At 39.5% G+C, this 15685-nt stretch overlaps 1 protein-coding gene across 4 annotated transcripts; it reads left to right on the top strand.

Annotated features, from left to right (window-relative positions):
- Nucleotides 1-74: 74 nt before the first annotated feature.
- On the top strand, nucleotides 75-15487 carry LOC311272352 (DNA-directed RNA polymerases I, II, and III subunit RPABC4). 4 transcript variants are annotated; one of them, XM_084378700.1, is made up of 10 exons: nucleotides 75-175; nucleotides 399-466; nucleotides 3398-3981; nucleotides 5719-5818; nucleotides 7333-7485; nucleotides 8857-9014; nucleotides 11716-11857; nucleotides 12174-12300; nucleotides 12403-12540; nucleotides 13053-15487. In XM_084378700.1, the coding sequence occupies exons 3-10, from the start codon at nucleotides 3636-3638 to the stop codon at nucleotides 13056-13058; spliced, it is 1170 nt and encodes a 389-aa protein (XP_084234826.1). In that variant the 5' UTR covers nucleotides 75-175; nucleotides 399-466; nucleotides 3398-3635; the 3' UTR covers nucleotides 13059-15487. The 4 variants fall into 4 exon arrangements, with proteins under 4 accessions (XP_084234826.1, XP_084234828.1, XP_084234829.1 ...); XM_084378701.1 differs by lacking the exon at nucleotides 75-175 and adding an exon at nucleotides 183-206; XM_084378702.1 differs by lacking the exons at nucleotides 3398-3981; nucleotides 5719-5818; nucleotides 7333-7485; ... (3 more) ...; nucleotides 12403-12540; nucleotides 13053-15487 and adding exons at nucleotides 1453-1545; nucleotides 1873-2109 and having other exon boundaries at nucleotides 81-175.
- Nucleotides 15488-15685: the final 198 nt, after the last annotated feature.

Here is a 15685-nt window from a genome sequence, read left to right as displayed (position 1 = left end):
ACTATGTAATGTGTCACGTATTACTGCTCATTAGTGTTGTCTTGCAAAAAGGTAAAAATGTGCCAAATGTGACGGAGTATCTTCTGACCAATAACAAACCAGTTTGCTACGAGGTGGACGACGACGGTATACGCATGCGCGTTAGCGGCAGTGTGAACGTGAGATGTGAAAAGAGGTAAACAGCTAAAAGTTGTCGTGTTAAATAGGTGAGGTGTCTTATTTGTATCTGTTCCTTTTGTCTATTTCACATTCATTATATCCACGCTGAATATTTAGACTTTTCTAAGACTTTTGTTCACCGGTTGTGATGGTTTGTGATGTCGTTACCGCCATGCTGTTTCTGTATTAGCATGCTGTAACGACACAGATGCGATTGAGTGCTTCTCCTTCTTTTATAGAAACAAAATGGAGCAACAGAAAGAGTTACAACCGCCCAAACAGCAGCCTATGATCTACATATGTGGAGGTAAACTGAAGCTTTTGTTTTTGTTTATGGTTTAGTCAGTTTCTACAGCTGTTTCCACTGCTAGCGATGCTACTTTAAGCTACTTCTGGTGTTACTAGTGTTACCACAACTACTACTGATTTTTGTGTTAATACTACAACTACTACAGTTTTTATTCTTTGTTTTCCCTTTACTACATTATTATTACGTATGTATTCTCCAGCTCCTACGGGTTTAAATGAAAGCCATGGCCAAATAACATGGTTTTAACAATGAATAAATGAAAGTTTTTGTTATTGTGTCATGTATAAAGCTTTGCTCAGATTGATTATATATGCACTGCTTTGGCTATGAGTGGAAGTATTAAGAAGCAGAACATGGAAATACTAGTACCTCAAAATTGTACTTAAGTACAGTTTCTTGAGTAAATTGTAGTTAGTTACATTCCATCACTGGTTATTATCAAGTTTGACATTTCTATTTTTACTGCAAATGTATATCGGTTTCAATTATTGGTTATTGGTCTCTTTGATTTCTAATGATCATTATCGTTATCCGCCCTGAAAAAAACATCAGTCGACCAATCTTCACCAGGGGTAGACTGGCCCAAATGTGACAAGAGTACCTTCTGACCAATTACAAACCAGTTTGCTACAAGGTGGACCACGATTGTACACCAAAATATTTCAGGATTTTTTGAACCAGCTCATGACAGCTCGACACTGAAATCATCACACGGCTAAGACGATCTTTTTTTGTCTCTTAACATTTGGAAGTGACTATAAATAGCTAGAGGAAAAACTGTGATTCTTAACTGTACAAATCTTAACAAATAAAAAAGTTCATTGACTTCCAGATAAGAAAAATGTAAGAAATCAAAGCTGTACTGTATTTACAAACAAAGCTTCAACATAAAATAAAAACATTACATCGTTCTGTTGTAAACTGTGTATCAGTCTTGATTTAAAGCTTTTTTTCTGTAATATTCTTTTTGTCTTTACTTGCAGAATGTCACACTGAAAATGAAATCAAGGCCCGTGATCCCATCCGATGCAGAGAGTGCGGCTACAGGATCATGTACAAGAAGAGGACAAAGAGATGTATCCTTCAGTGTTTTTGTGTGTGTGAGAGTGAGAGAGTAGAATATTCTGGTATGATGGGTAACTGCAGGAAACATGTGCTTTATTTTTTTACATTTAGAGTATATTCACAATTGTAATACTTAAACTAACTTAAACAAACTTTTAGTTGTAAATAAAGCTCTTGAAAACATTAAGCGCTAACAACTATTAGTTCATATTTAATGCTTGTCCTTATTCTGTTGAACGATTAGTTATTATGTGATGACAAAAGGCTTTTGATTGTAAATAATATGTATAAATTTAGTATTATAACACCGGTACATTTCCTTGACTCTTTGATTTCAGTGGTTGTTTTTGATGCCCGATGAAGACAAGGAGAGCAGCAGTTTTGATCATCATTGTTGTTGTTTACTATTTTTTATAGTGTGTGACCATGTAAATAAATAGACCTCCAGGCTTGGATCCAGATTTCTGTATTATTCTTAAACTCACAATTTTCAGTTTGACACAAATGGTGCCGTTTTATGGCCCACATGTGATGGTTGAAAGTTTCGGTTTATTAAAAACATGATTTTCACTGAACTTGAATGTTTCCACTGTTTTCTTATTCCTTATCATCTTTGAATGGTAATAGAGTAATACAGGAATTGCTAAGTATTGTTTATTAAAAGCTAATTTCTCAAGTCTTGTTCCTCATAAGTTTTTTATAAGCTCTCATTGTGGGAGAAAATTAATTTAATTAATTTAACCACTATCTTTCAGTTGCTTGGAGATGTTCATGGTCTATTCCAGTTGGTATTTTATGGTTTGTGAGCCCTGAAACGGATCAATGTCTCTTTTCCTTTGTCTAAATAAAAAACGATCTGAAATGCCTTGAACTATCCACTGATGTCCGGGGAAAAACAACATGGATCTCTACCTTCTCTACCTTTTTTTAAAAACCAAAACAAAAAAAAAACTGCTGAAGTTGACAAGCGCAACAGCAGTATTAAGTTGCTTTGTAGGTCAGGTGCAACGCGAAGGTGTACATCTTTAAAGAACAAGTGACATTTTTGTTTGTTTTTTATGCCAAAATTTAGATAAGAAGATTCAATTTTCATCTTTGTTTAGAAAATATAATTTAGCCAGCATCCACTTAGCTTAGCTTAGCATGAAAACTGAACAGATTCGTTAAAATAGATGGTAAAAGAACTGCATTTATATCTTGCTTTTCTCGTCTTATCGACCACTTGAAGTGCTTTACAAAACAAGTCAGCATTCGCCCATTCACACTGGCTGCAGAGGCTACATTCATATGCACACTCACAATTTGGGGTTTAGTGTTTTGCTTATGGGCACTTTGACACGTATACTGCAGGGGCCGGACATTGAACCAACAAGCCTCCGATTGGTTGGTTTTGAGCCGTACTAGCCTCCTGGCTGGGAGCAGTTGCCAGGCAACCAGTGGAGACTCCCGACAGGGTGTTTATTATTTAACTAATCCATTATGTCTTTAAATCTATAACGTGTTTTTTGACTTATAGCTTGAAAAGAACAAGCGTTACTGAAAACATTAATAAAGAAACTGAAGCAGCGACACGAAATTCAGCTGTCGTTTAATTATTTACACCTGTGCTTTTCTTACTTTAACATATCAGAATGTCTTTAGTAAAACAATTTTAATGTATTATCAAATGAAAAATACAAAAGAAGCTACTCTCGGGTTTCATAGGATGTAAAGACAACATCTTTGGTCATTTCTCTTGGCAAATAATAAAAGAGCATTTAAAAAATAATCAGAATTGTAATTGGTTGTTTTCCTGGGACGTGTTTTTGGCCATTTGTTCATTCATTTTTTTTCATAATCTGTCTGTCCTGTATATCTGTCCAGCCACGAGAGCCCTTTGCTCTGAAGTCTAATCTGAGGCTCTCCCATCTGAGCTGTCCTACTGCAGCACTGCATCGCAGTGGCACTTCCCCCCTCCGTGACGTCACACAGGACATCTCATCCAGGGGGCGTGTCCAACAGAAATCCCCAGTCAGCCAGGCACAGATGTAGCTGCAGCTCTGCGAGAGGGAGAGGCACGGAGGGAGGAAGAGTTTGAACACACTGCAGAGGGAGTGCAGCTATGGGGAACGCACAGGAGAAACCCCCGGGCAGCAGCGGAGGAGGGGGAGGTAGATCGGATCAGGCCACAGCAGGGAGCGGGACGAGAAGCCGGGGTGGAGGCGGCGTGGAAAAGCCCCGAGCTCCAGAGAAGGGGGTGGCCAATGGCAGGGGAAACAGCCCTGCAGGTGGACAAGAGGAGCAGGGCAGCCCTGCAGTGGACACAAGTTACCTGGACGCCCCTGCTGGGGCCCTTCCTCCCCACCTGGCCCGGCTCAAGAATGAAGGGAACCACCTCTTCAAGCATGGCCAGTTTGGGGACGCCTTGGAGAAGTACACACAGGCCATTGAAGGATGTGCTGAAGCAGGTGGGTGAAACAGTTTGTGTATTTTCTTCATCATGATTGAGTAGAAACACCTCGTTTTTTTAGACAAATTTAGATTACAAAACACATTTGACCTCTGATAATTCTGTATTGTTAAATCTGAAATACACAATTTAAAGTACCACCAAAAAAAAACCTTGAATAACCTGAAGTGACACTGTCAGAGCCAGTAACAGTTGCATGCCACATTAGAGCTTGTACATCACAGTAAGGAGCTGAGCTGCAGCTAATAATTATTCGTGGATGCATCGATTAATAGTTTAGTCCTTTAAATGACAGAAATAAGATTCCCTAATAGGCAGATTATTCAAAATGCTCGTTTTGTCCAACTAGCGAAATCCCAAAATTACTCAATTTATAGTCATTGAATGACTGGATTGATGAAGAAAAACAACAAAAATTCACATATGAGAAGCAAGAATCAGGGAATTTCTGGGGGTTTTGATTAGAAAAAAGAAGCACTTGCTCCATGATCATCACTGTTGCCGATTCATTTCCTATTGATTGATTAATCAACTAATCTTTCAGCTTTAATAAGGAGTAATAGAGTCAAAAGTACAATGATAATGTTACTGCACACAGAACTGTATAAGCTACTGGACGTTATTTTGCTCAGACCTGTTTTAAAATCATCTTTAGAGTGAAAATACTTCACTCTGCTGTGCTTTTTGATGAAGGCAAGTCTTCAAAAGCAACTTCTGACCGCAAACAGTCAATAATATAGAAACAACAACAGATCGATGACACAGACACAGACAGAAAGCCTCTTCAAGCATCTGTGTACTGGCCCTCATAGGAGTATCAGATACAAGTTGAGTCAGAGTATCATCTGGCTCCACAATCCACAGTATCTCATGTCAATTTTGAATGCATGATGCTTATGCTTGTCATGCTGCACAATTTCTTCTAATCACCAGATAAACATTTAGGTCCCTCTCCAGACCTGTGACCGTGAACATGTAATCGCGCATTTTTAGATCGATCATCCTCAAACTGCGGCTGAGACATGAGGCGTCACGGGTGATTTGTGAATGCAGCGGAGTGTTGGCACAAGACAACACCGCTGACCGTAGAGGGGAGTCATGTGCCAGCTCGTGCATGAGGCTTTTAGGTGAGATTGAATGTCATGCTGCACCTTTAAGAGCACTCAGCCAACTTTTACTCTCATAGCTGGCAAGAGGAACGGCTTTTCCTGCAGCATTTGAGACCGGCTTAAAAAGATTACACTGGAGTTAATGTCACAGCAGACGTAACAGAGTAACCACTAAAGGAAAGCACTGAATACAACGTTTGATTCTGTCTTTTTGAACATATGGAGCGGTGTCAGAGCTGTTGTCATCAGGCACTGAAGCAGCCTCTAATGACTGATGCTCTGCTGGCGGTTGTGAAACTGCAGTGGAGGCTCAGAGGAGAAAGGACAGAGGAGAAAATGACTCTACCAGAGGGAGTGATAGCACATCCATTTATCTGTCTAACATTCATCCCCTCAGCTTCTCTGGGCAGCCTTGCACTTTAAATTGAGCTGTCGCTGTCCTGTTTTCTCCTCCATCTGGACTATCTAAAGCCACAAAGTTCAGCAAAGGTTGAAAAGAGCTGTTCTGATTATGAAGCACGAGCACCGTCCTTACACCTGTGTGTTATCCTGACATCAAAGATTAGTGTGCTGTTCTTTCAGAGTCTGGTCTTTCAGATTAATGTGTTGTGGTTGTTCCCCCGCAGGCATTGATAGTCCAGAAGACGTATGTATTCTCTACTCCAACAGAGCAGCCTGTTACCTGAAGGATGGAAACAGCACGGACTGCATACAGGACTGTACCAAGTACGTGATTAATTTCAGCTCTGTGCATGTGTGTCCGTTTCAGTGGAGATTCTCTCAGATTTAAAAGAGCACCCCACCGATTTAGTATTGTCGGGCTCACGATGGCCCGTTTAAGAAATGTAGAACCAGATGTATCAGCTTTTTTATTCCACACAATCATCTAAAAGCTAGCACCTGCGATACCCGCAATGATACTCCACTGCCAACAGTTTGGTTAGCAATGCATTTAACTTGTGTAGCATCTAATGTAGCCTCAAGCTGCTATTTCACGTTTTAGCAAAATAGACCAAAATGTGAGACACCAAACATGCAGGTTGAAAAAGCTTTTATAACTCAAGCTGTAGTACAGGCAAAATAAAGAATGCAGGCAATGAAAACAGGAGTAGCTGGGGGCCAATCCAAAAAAGTAAAGACATACAAAAACTTAACTGAGTACAAACCAGAAAGGCGCTGGGAACAAAAGCGGAAACACTGAAGCGACACAAGGAGTAAACGCAACACAGACAACAGGCAGGAAAAAGACAAAGACAGGAAGGCTTAAGAAAAACGTGACACACAAGGATGAAACCTACAGATCAAAACAGGAAATGACTGAACTACAAAACCCAAAACCATGACAGCTACCCTTAAGCAGAAATAAAGATCAGGTTACTGATAAACCCATTTTTGCTAAATCCAGACCCCCAGATTTTTTTTGTTGTCATTTTCAAACTTGTAGTCCTCGGCCCCAACTGACGTTGCTGACTCAAGTGATATCACTTTAGACTGTGGGTTGCCAGGTTGCAGTTGTATGTAATGTGTAGATTGTGATTCACAGACGATCTGGAAACTAGTGTGATGTCACACAAAAATAGAAAACATATTGATCTATGTATGACGATTATTCATGATAAAGTTTAAGGGCCATGCAGTTTACCGGGAGAGTTTCCTGTGCGAAACATAAAAACTGGTGGGCATTGGGGGGTTTTAGCCTTGAAATATGGAAGAAACCCAGAAAAAACGGGCCACACATTGCTTTATATGCAGTTGTACTTTCCAGCACTTGACATGTAAAATCGGTGGGGTTTGCCTTTAAGATGGTGTTTGCTAGTGGTGCGTTTTCCTTGTAAGATTTCTGCTTTTCTATTTAAGTAATATTTTTAACATTTCATCAGAGGAGCTTGTATTTGGTGAGTTAAACTGGAAGTAATTGTTCTGTTCACACTCAAAACTGTCAGAAAAAGTTCAGTCTAAATCTTGTTTCACGATATAAATTCATGTAATCAGTAGTATTTGTAGTTTTTTCATATAATCTCCTCATGTTTTTTTTATTCAGCGTTAGTTCTACTTTTAGCTGAGCACTGTGAACCGTAAACACATTACATGACCGCTGTTTGGAGGCTGCAGGAATCTCTTTGTACTCACTCACATGTTTATGAATGGAGAGCTACAGATCAGCCCGCTTAAAGCGGTGACACGGTGTGCAGGTGCAGACAGATGGATCCTCAGTCTGTGTGTCTCTCTGATCCTCTTAGGGCTTTGGAGCTGCAGCCCTACTCCTTGAAGCCCCTGCTGCGCCGAGCCATGGCCTATGAGTCACTGGAGCGTTACAGAAAGGCCTACGTGGATTATAAAACCGTCCTGCAGATAGACACCGGGGTGCAGGCGGCTCACGACAGCGTCCACAGGTAGCATGTCAAAAAGTGTCGAGACATTTCACTGTTAGAGGTTAGAGTTATGGTATGGTTATGGTATTTTTGTTGACTCTATTCTTGTGGCTTCATACTGCAAACAGTGTAGTATCTTTATAGTATACTGTTTTTGTTGTAAGTATAGTAGAAATCTAGATAATACTTTATAATAACCATCATGAATAAATGGTTAATTTAATGAAAATAAAAAAAAATATTCAACTTTATTTCACTGTTAACAAACAATGAAATGCTTTATAAGCCATTAATAAAGCAATTTATAAACATCAGTTGCAACTTTATAATGACCATCCAAATAATCTTTATAAATAAGTTACACTGTATTTATTAACCATTTACAAAGTATTATAGGCATCAGTTACAATTAACAACTGCCCAATAAATGGTTTATAAAGCATTTCATTATTTGTTAACAGTGTAAGACAGTTTAATTAACTATAACTCTACCATTTATTAATGGCGGTTATTTTAAAGTGTTACAGAAATCTATATACTTACCGATGTTATTGTAATTCTTGGGATGTTGGACATCCATAAAACTGCGACTTTAGAAAGAAAACTTCACAAAGAGACATCAAAATGTTTCCCAAATGTATTTATTTATATTTCTATTGTGTCTTTGGAGCTTACTCAACAATAATCCTCATTCAGTTTTACTTTTTTCGTCATCTTTTTCAGTCTGAATACACTACTGACTCAAAACATGATTCGAGAAATAGCTCGGGATGCACGATGTTGGATTTTTCGAGATGTCCAATCTGATGATATTTTCCAACTCATTTTGGCTGATTGCCGTTGCCAAAGCAGATATATGCACATGTTTCTTCCCCTCTTATTGCAGAGAACATCAAGTCTCTCTTCTAGGCAAAATAGGAAAACAACTTAATAAACAGGTCATGTTGCGTGCGCATAATGAAAGCTTCATCTTATCGGCCTCTCTTATTGGCAGAAATGTTAATTTCGGCCAATGCAGATATTTAATTTTAAAGACTTTACCATCCGATTGTGTTGATGTGTCGATATTATCGTGCACCTCCAGACAAAGCTATATTTTCTAAAGGGACTATTCACCCATGGTCCACCCACACAGCTGTTCTCACTCACTCTAGCTGATCAGACCTCTAGTTGGGTGAATCATGCTTGATTGGCCATGTTTGACTTTTCACAGAGTACATTTTGACATGTCACAGCAGAGAAAAGAACAGGGGTAAATAATAAAATGAATGATGGTTGTACTCCATTTAGCTGCTTCACAGTGAACCCATAGCGTTCCAGTGCTAATCTAACTAATTACAAAGCGCTTTTCATGCTAATGCTGTGTGCTGTTCTCTATGTGTCTCCTGTCAGGATCACCAAGATGCTCATTGAGCAGGACGGACCCGGCTGGAGAGAGAATCTTCCAGAGATTCCCGCCGTCCCTCTGTCTGTCCAGCAGCAACACAGAGACAAACCGGTCAGTGCTGAAGTGGCTCAGGCCAGAGCCGCCAGGGCCGCACAGGAAGAAGGTCAGTGACATCACTTCCTCTAAGCTTTGTAGGGGTGTTCAGTAAATACAGTAGCATACATATAATATAGTTTGAATCAGTCACCTTAATGTTTTTTGACAAAAATCTTTATTTTCTTTTTAAATATTGCCTAATGAATCAACTGTGGATGTAAAAGAAGTGAGGTGGCAGCAGCAGAAGTCGGTCGGTGAAAGTCAGTGTGTAAATGCTGAGCAGTGATGAAGGCACTCCTGCTGAGAGAGAGAGAGAGTGTGTGTGTGTGTGTGTGTGTGTGTGTCTGTGTGTGTGTCTGTGTGTGTGTCTGGGTGGATCATCAATAATGCAGAGGGGAAGGCGATCCACAGAGTGTAGTGCTGCCGTAATGGAACAATCCAGGTCAGGTTTCCTGCTCACACAGACCAGAAGGCTCCACATATCATATCTTTATTCAGATATATTTAAATACATTAAGTTTCGTGAAAACTGCGTAAAAACCAGCAAATAAATGGCTTTACTTTTTTTGCACTACATGCGCACAAAGCAAAGCAACTGACATGCACAGAAACCGACAAACGGACACACACGCACAGTATGTAAAGACGTCATACCTATAGAGAGAACGGAGCTGATCTCAGAATAGCACGCTGCTGTTGCTGGGGAAACGGACGGGATGTGCTTCAACTTCAGTGTTTCACACTTTATTTAATTCATTATTATATATTACCATCCTGTTTTGTCACAGTAAGTTTTAGGATTTTGAAGGATGAAATACCATAAGGTTTCATATTCAGACATTTTGTTTTGCTTCACTGCATTCAGTTTGGAACCAGGAACCAATAAGTCAGTGCAATACATGGTTCGGTAACACTTTGCATGGAGCCCGTGTCTATAATGCATTGGGACAGCTTATGAACAGTCGTCAATATGACCAGATTTATTGTGATTTTTATCTTCTTTTTTTTACCTTTTCTGTGCCGAGTTGGCGGCCATGTTGGTGTTGATGATGTGTGTTGAGTGAGACGATGTAGTTCAAGACAAAACTAGATGATATTTTACTTTAATTACGACCAACTGTGACTTTCTTGACTTGAAAAATTATCTTTTAAATTGACAAACTTTACATGTGTGATTCATGGCACAATTCTAACGGGATAAAAAAGTTATTTGAATCGCCCCATTAATATTTTTCCGAAATAAGGTCTCATGAGGTCCACTGGACGGGGCGTGACTTTGGCTCTCTATGGGTTATAGTGTGCCTATAGTTATAAGAGCTCATTAATATTCATTATGCCATATAACAGTAATTATAACACATTACAAAGCATCTAATAATGACTTCATAATGTTACTGTAAGTGGCAGTGTGAACTGTAACACAAGACATTTGAGGACATTATCTTGGGCTTTTTGAAACACTGTTTAAAAATTTAAACAATCATTAGTTGCAGCCTTGCATTAAAGTAAAGCAGCCAACTTACATTCACTTTCTCGTTTGTTTACTTTACAGTAATTCGATACACTTTTCCTCTGTGGTTTGAAATTGAGATAGAAGGAAATCCGCTCACTGATCTGACTAGATGGGCGTCTTTGAAAAACATTTAAAGTCGATGTTACAATCTTGAGCTTCAAACTCAAAATGCTTTTTTGACACAGCTGTTGATTAAACAACACCAGAAGTTTGATTACTGTGTCTCACGCTCATGTGTAAGGCTAATGTGAGAGATCGTTGTGCTTTAAATAGCCACAGATCATTAAGTGCTGCGCTGTGATTCAACTGCTGCTGATGTTATATAAAATGATCTTACTCTCTTGACGCTCGCAAGTATTCTTCTTCTACGATAGCCCAAATAGAGCCTGCCTGCCTGCGCATGTTTGAACATGCTGTTGTATGTAAACAGGCAAATTATCAGAAGAGGTGATTGTGTTGGTTTCCGTTTACAATATGTATTAAAATCCCTTGTTTTTAATCAGCTGCTGAGGCGACTGATCTGGAAAACTTTGCTCATCGATTTTAGTTCCCAAGCTTCAGAGACATTCTTGGCCTTAAAACTCTGACTAATGACAGGTGCCGCACTGTCAAAGCGACACTTATTGACTTCTGAGCCGGAGGAAAAAATAACAGAATCTCTGTGTGTCTGCATGCATCACTTTCCCCAAGTCATTAGATATAAGGTGACGTTCTCAGCAGTGCAGGGAGCTCAATAAGCAGGAGGCTGGTCCATTTCTGTCTGCGGCTGACTGATGGATGTATTGATCACTCCTGAAAAAGTTTGTGTGCTGGACTGATGGGAAAAGCTTCTTGAAAGACAAATAATGTTCAATACAGTCTGGCCTGACATAAGAGAGAGAGAAAGAAAGAAAGAAAGAAAGAAAGAAAGAAAGAAGAGCATGGACCATATTCACACGGCAGCCATTTTCCTCATCATGCTCAGGGTGGGAAGCTCCACTAAAAAGCTGACAAATGATTATCATTTCACTGCTTCCTGATTGATCAGCAACTGAAAAGACGATGAATAGTGAAAATCCATCATCAAATCTGGAAAATCCATCATCTTTTCAGAAAATGGCCACTGTGTGAATATGTTCTACTTCAGGCTGCGAGGTTTAAGGTCATTTGTTAACCAATCATGAAGGAATCATTTGAGCTTGAACAGCTACAAGTGTTTCTTTTTTCACATATTTCAGTATTTAATTTGTGCTAAATTGCATGTTTCTGCCGACAGCCAGAATAAAAGAGGCCCGCTTCACGCTACTGAAACGGGAAGGCAATGATCTGGTTAAGAATCGCAACTTCCAGGAGGCTCTGCAGAAGTACAGTGAATGTCTCGCCCTCAAACCTGACGAATGTGCTCTCTACACAAACAGGTAGGCGTCAAAGAAGTTAACCCCAGTGTGCAGGGTGGAAACCTGCACACATAGCAGGATTGTTTGATCTTTGCAACAGCCCAGAATTCAACTGGATTAAACTCAAAGAATATGTCTCTTACTATGTTGTTTTATCTATAAATATGTGAGATTTCCTACATTTATACGACATTCAACCTGGAACACAGCAGCACAACATTATCCCAGCATTTGAGGTTTCCACCCTGAGTGTGACATCAGAGGGAAATGGCGGCCATGTGACGATGATCCATGCTGCTTTCTCTAACTCCTTGTCCTCTCCTCTTCTCTTCTCCAGAGCCATCTGCTTCCTGAGAATGAATCGCTTTGACGAGGCCAAACAGGACTGTGACTCTGCACTGCAGCTGGAGCCGAGCAACAAGAAAGCCTTCTACAGACGAGCCCTGGCTCACAAGGGTTTACAGGTGCCAGAAACACACACAGTGATTGAGGCAGAAGTGTTTGTGCATCTATTTTCTCACGGTTTTTCTTATGTTTTTTTTCTGTGTTGTGTGTACCCGTGTTAGGACTACCTGTCAGCCAGCAGCGACCTCCAGGAAGTCCTCCAGCTGGACCCCAACGTTCGGGAGGCCGAGCAGGAGCTCGAGGTGGTGACGGGCCTGCTGAGAAAGAGCCTGATGGACAGCACTGCACACACACCAAGGGTAAAAGATCGGCTTTATGCACACACACAAATCAGAATCAGAATCAGAATCAGAATACTTTATTAATCCACGGGGTGAAATTGTTTTTGTTCCAGATGCTCCGTGCAAAGTAGAAATAGAAATATAGCATGAATGGAAACAAGAGATAAAGATAAAGATATAATAAAATAGTGAAGATTTTTGTTTTAAAAAAAGGTGAGCTGTATGGAGCCATTTCATGTTTTCTCAGTTGTTTTTTAAAAATAAGTCTGCAATGTTGTTTAACTGTGAAGCTCCACAAATGTTTTATTGACTACAAAACCTCCCTCAACAGAATTTCCATTTGTGGGTGAACTTTTCCTTTAACCAAAAAAACTCCATTGACAATACAAATAAGAAAAATTACATTTACAGTTTTTAAAACCGTAAGTTACATGAAACATACAGTATATATTCAAGGTTTAGTGTTACTTTAATGTGTGGACTTTAAAAAAAACACCACCAGGAGGCTGACTTGTGCTAATTTCCTCCAGGTTTGATGTTTTCTTGTGGAGCAATGTGGAGACGGAGGAATGAATCTGGTGAGGACACATACTGTACTGTCGCAGTGCTGGAGGACAAGGACTTTTTAAAGCCATCAACTGTAGTAAGTAAGACTTGTATAAATGGACATGACTCCCGGGCCGGGCTCCTCGGACGACCAGCTCTCTTTCAGCTCTGCACCATCCGCAACGTGTGCAAACCACACCATAACTCCTGAGTACACGACCTTCCATAACGGGCAGCTTTATTCAAAAAGGCTAATGTCAAGGTACTCCTGACCTGCTTGCACTATAAATCATTCACATTACGATGTAATGTACTGTATATAGAGAGCGCTGTTATAAAGGCGGAGGAACACGGGGACAGTAAGAGTGTATTATGTGTGCCTTATTGAGATTTCTACCACAGTTTGGATGAAATACGCCAAGATTCAAAGTTTTAGTTTGTATTTGTGTTTAAGAGGTTGTGTTTGGTTACAAAACAGTTCACTGAGCTCATGACAAAAGAACTGACACAGACAGATCCGACTCAACTGTACTGTATGTGGAGGAAGGGATTTAAAAAAAAGGTCCAAAGGTTCGTTATATGGCACAGTCTTCCTATGTTTCATCTTTTCCTGCAAGTTTAAAGAGGTTGTTATTGTTTACATGTGTTGTCATCCCAGCTGCTTCGATAAAAGATAAGCCAACAACTTATAAGAAAATATTTCTCCATCTAAAGTGAGCTGTTATGACTAAACAATAAGTTACCATGGTAAAATAGTGATTTCTGTTCCTGAGCTCAGTGTGTAAGTCAACAAACTGTCACGTAAACATCCAGCTACTGACGTCAGTGTTCCAGGTTGTGTCATCATGTACTGTAAGACTTATTGTAGGTCTCAGGTTCAATCTTGAATGTAACCAAGATGACTGTGTGTGTGCCTTTGTGTCTGAATAGGTGTATAGTATTTATGTTTGGAAAGTCTCTTATCAGAATATTATGATTTTTTAATTTATTTATGCATCCTTGATGAGTTTTTCTACAACTGGGAGCCCTTCCAGTTGCAAGGAACTAGACAGGAAGTCACATATTCGCTCTGTTCATTAGGGATGCCCTGATTTATCGCCCCGACATCAGTATCGGCCGATATTAACCTCGTTGGTGGCAAATAAGATGACATTCACAGATACCAGTTTATCTGTTGTGTCACGTTCATGAACTACTGGCTCCCTTCTCATCACTGAGTAGGTAGTTGTATAGTTGGCTACAAATGTTTTTGAAGTAATTAATTAAAAAAAAATGTGAAAGGCGGCTGTATTTAAGAGTTTAATAAATGTGTTGTTTCTTTCAAAGATAGTGTAACAAAGGCACAAATGACAGTTCAGTTATTTTTTTCTGTTTTTCCTGTTGAAAAGGGGAGAAAATTAACAAAAAAAACATTGGTATTGGCCCTGAATTTCCCAATTAGTGCATCCCTACTGTTCTTTGAATCCTTCACAGCCTCCGTTCAAGAAACATCAAATGTACTTGATGTTAAACATGAGAAAAGCTGGGCTGAGGGTGATGGATGATATGACCCGAAGCAGTCCAGCTACATGCCTGGCTTCTCAACTTGTTTAAGTCCTTTGACAAAAATGATTTGGGATGCAGCAGGTGGGGATCCTCCACGTTAAGAAAACATCCCCTGACTAATAAGCATCTCATAATTCTGTCTGAATAAACTTCATATATGTTACTTTTCCCCATTTGATCTCACAGTAAAAGACATGATGAAGGGGGATGAACAAACTCCTGAACTCATTATCTGGCAGAATATTAGAAGTCAGGATTTAATATTTTCAGCTGAAGTTTACGAAGGTCAACTAGCTTTTTCCTTGTCTGTCTACTCAGCCTCAGACTTGTTAAGATAAAAAACTACATGATGTTTAAGTGTATATCCAGATCTTTGTCCCACATCAACAGCTGTCTCCTCTTAGTTGGCCTAATAAGAACACCCCTCAGGTCTGAGTGGATGTGTACAGAAGGCTACTTGACTCACCCATTAGGGTATAATATTGTTTTTTCACTTTTGGCACTTCGAGTTAACCAGATTGAAAACACCTGCGTGGCTGCGCAGGGACTTTTATTATATCTCTTTTAAAAATCCCATTTCAGCACTATAACACACAACAATGTGAATCTCTGTATAGCACAATGTGCCACAACTTCCATTCATACTTTGGGGTATTCGTGTATTAAAACACTTCCGACTGTCCGATCTTATTTTCCATTTCAACTTTTATTTCCCGCTTGTATTGTTTAAATAAAAGCATAAAAAAATCTCAAATAAATGAAAACACTCGATGTGAGGCTTCAGGTGTTGCTTCATGGAATGTAAAGAGCATGTACTGTATGTAAATAGTTTGACTGCTAATGTAAATAATAAAGTGCTATGTGGATGCTTTAATGAGCCTGTGTCTTCACGACTTCATATATTTGATTACAAAGATAAACTGCATTTTTAGTAAGAGGGAATGAACAGAAAACACTGCAGCAAAATAGGTTTAAATTAGTTGCATGTTATAATAAACTTAAAACTACACCTGTTAAAGCTCAACGTAAGGTGTAAGTGACAGCACTAAAAGAAAACCACCACGTTCATGCC

Source organism: Pagrus pagrus, assembly GCF_965226575.1.
Source record: "Pagrus pagrus genome assembly, chromosome: 17".
Classification (NCBI taxonomy): Eukaryota; Metazoa; Chordata; class Actinopteri; order Spariformes; family Sparidae; genus Pagrus; species Pagrus pagrus.
The sequence above is the reverse complement of the archived record's forward strand: the minus strand, read 5'-3'. Positions and strand labels throughout refer to the sequence as shown.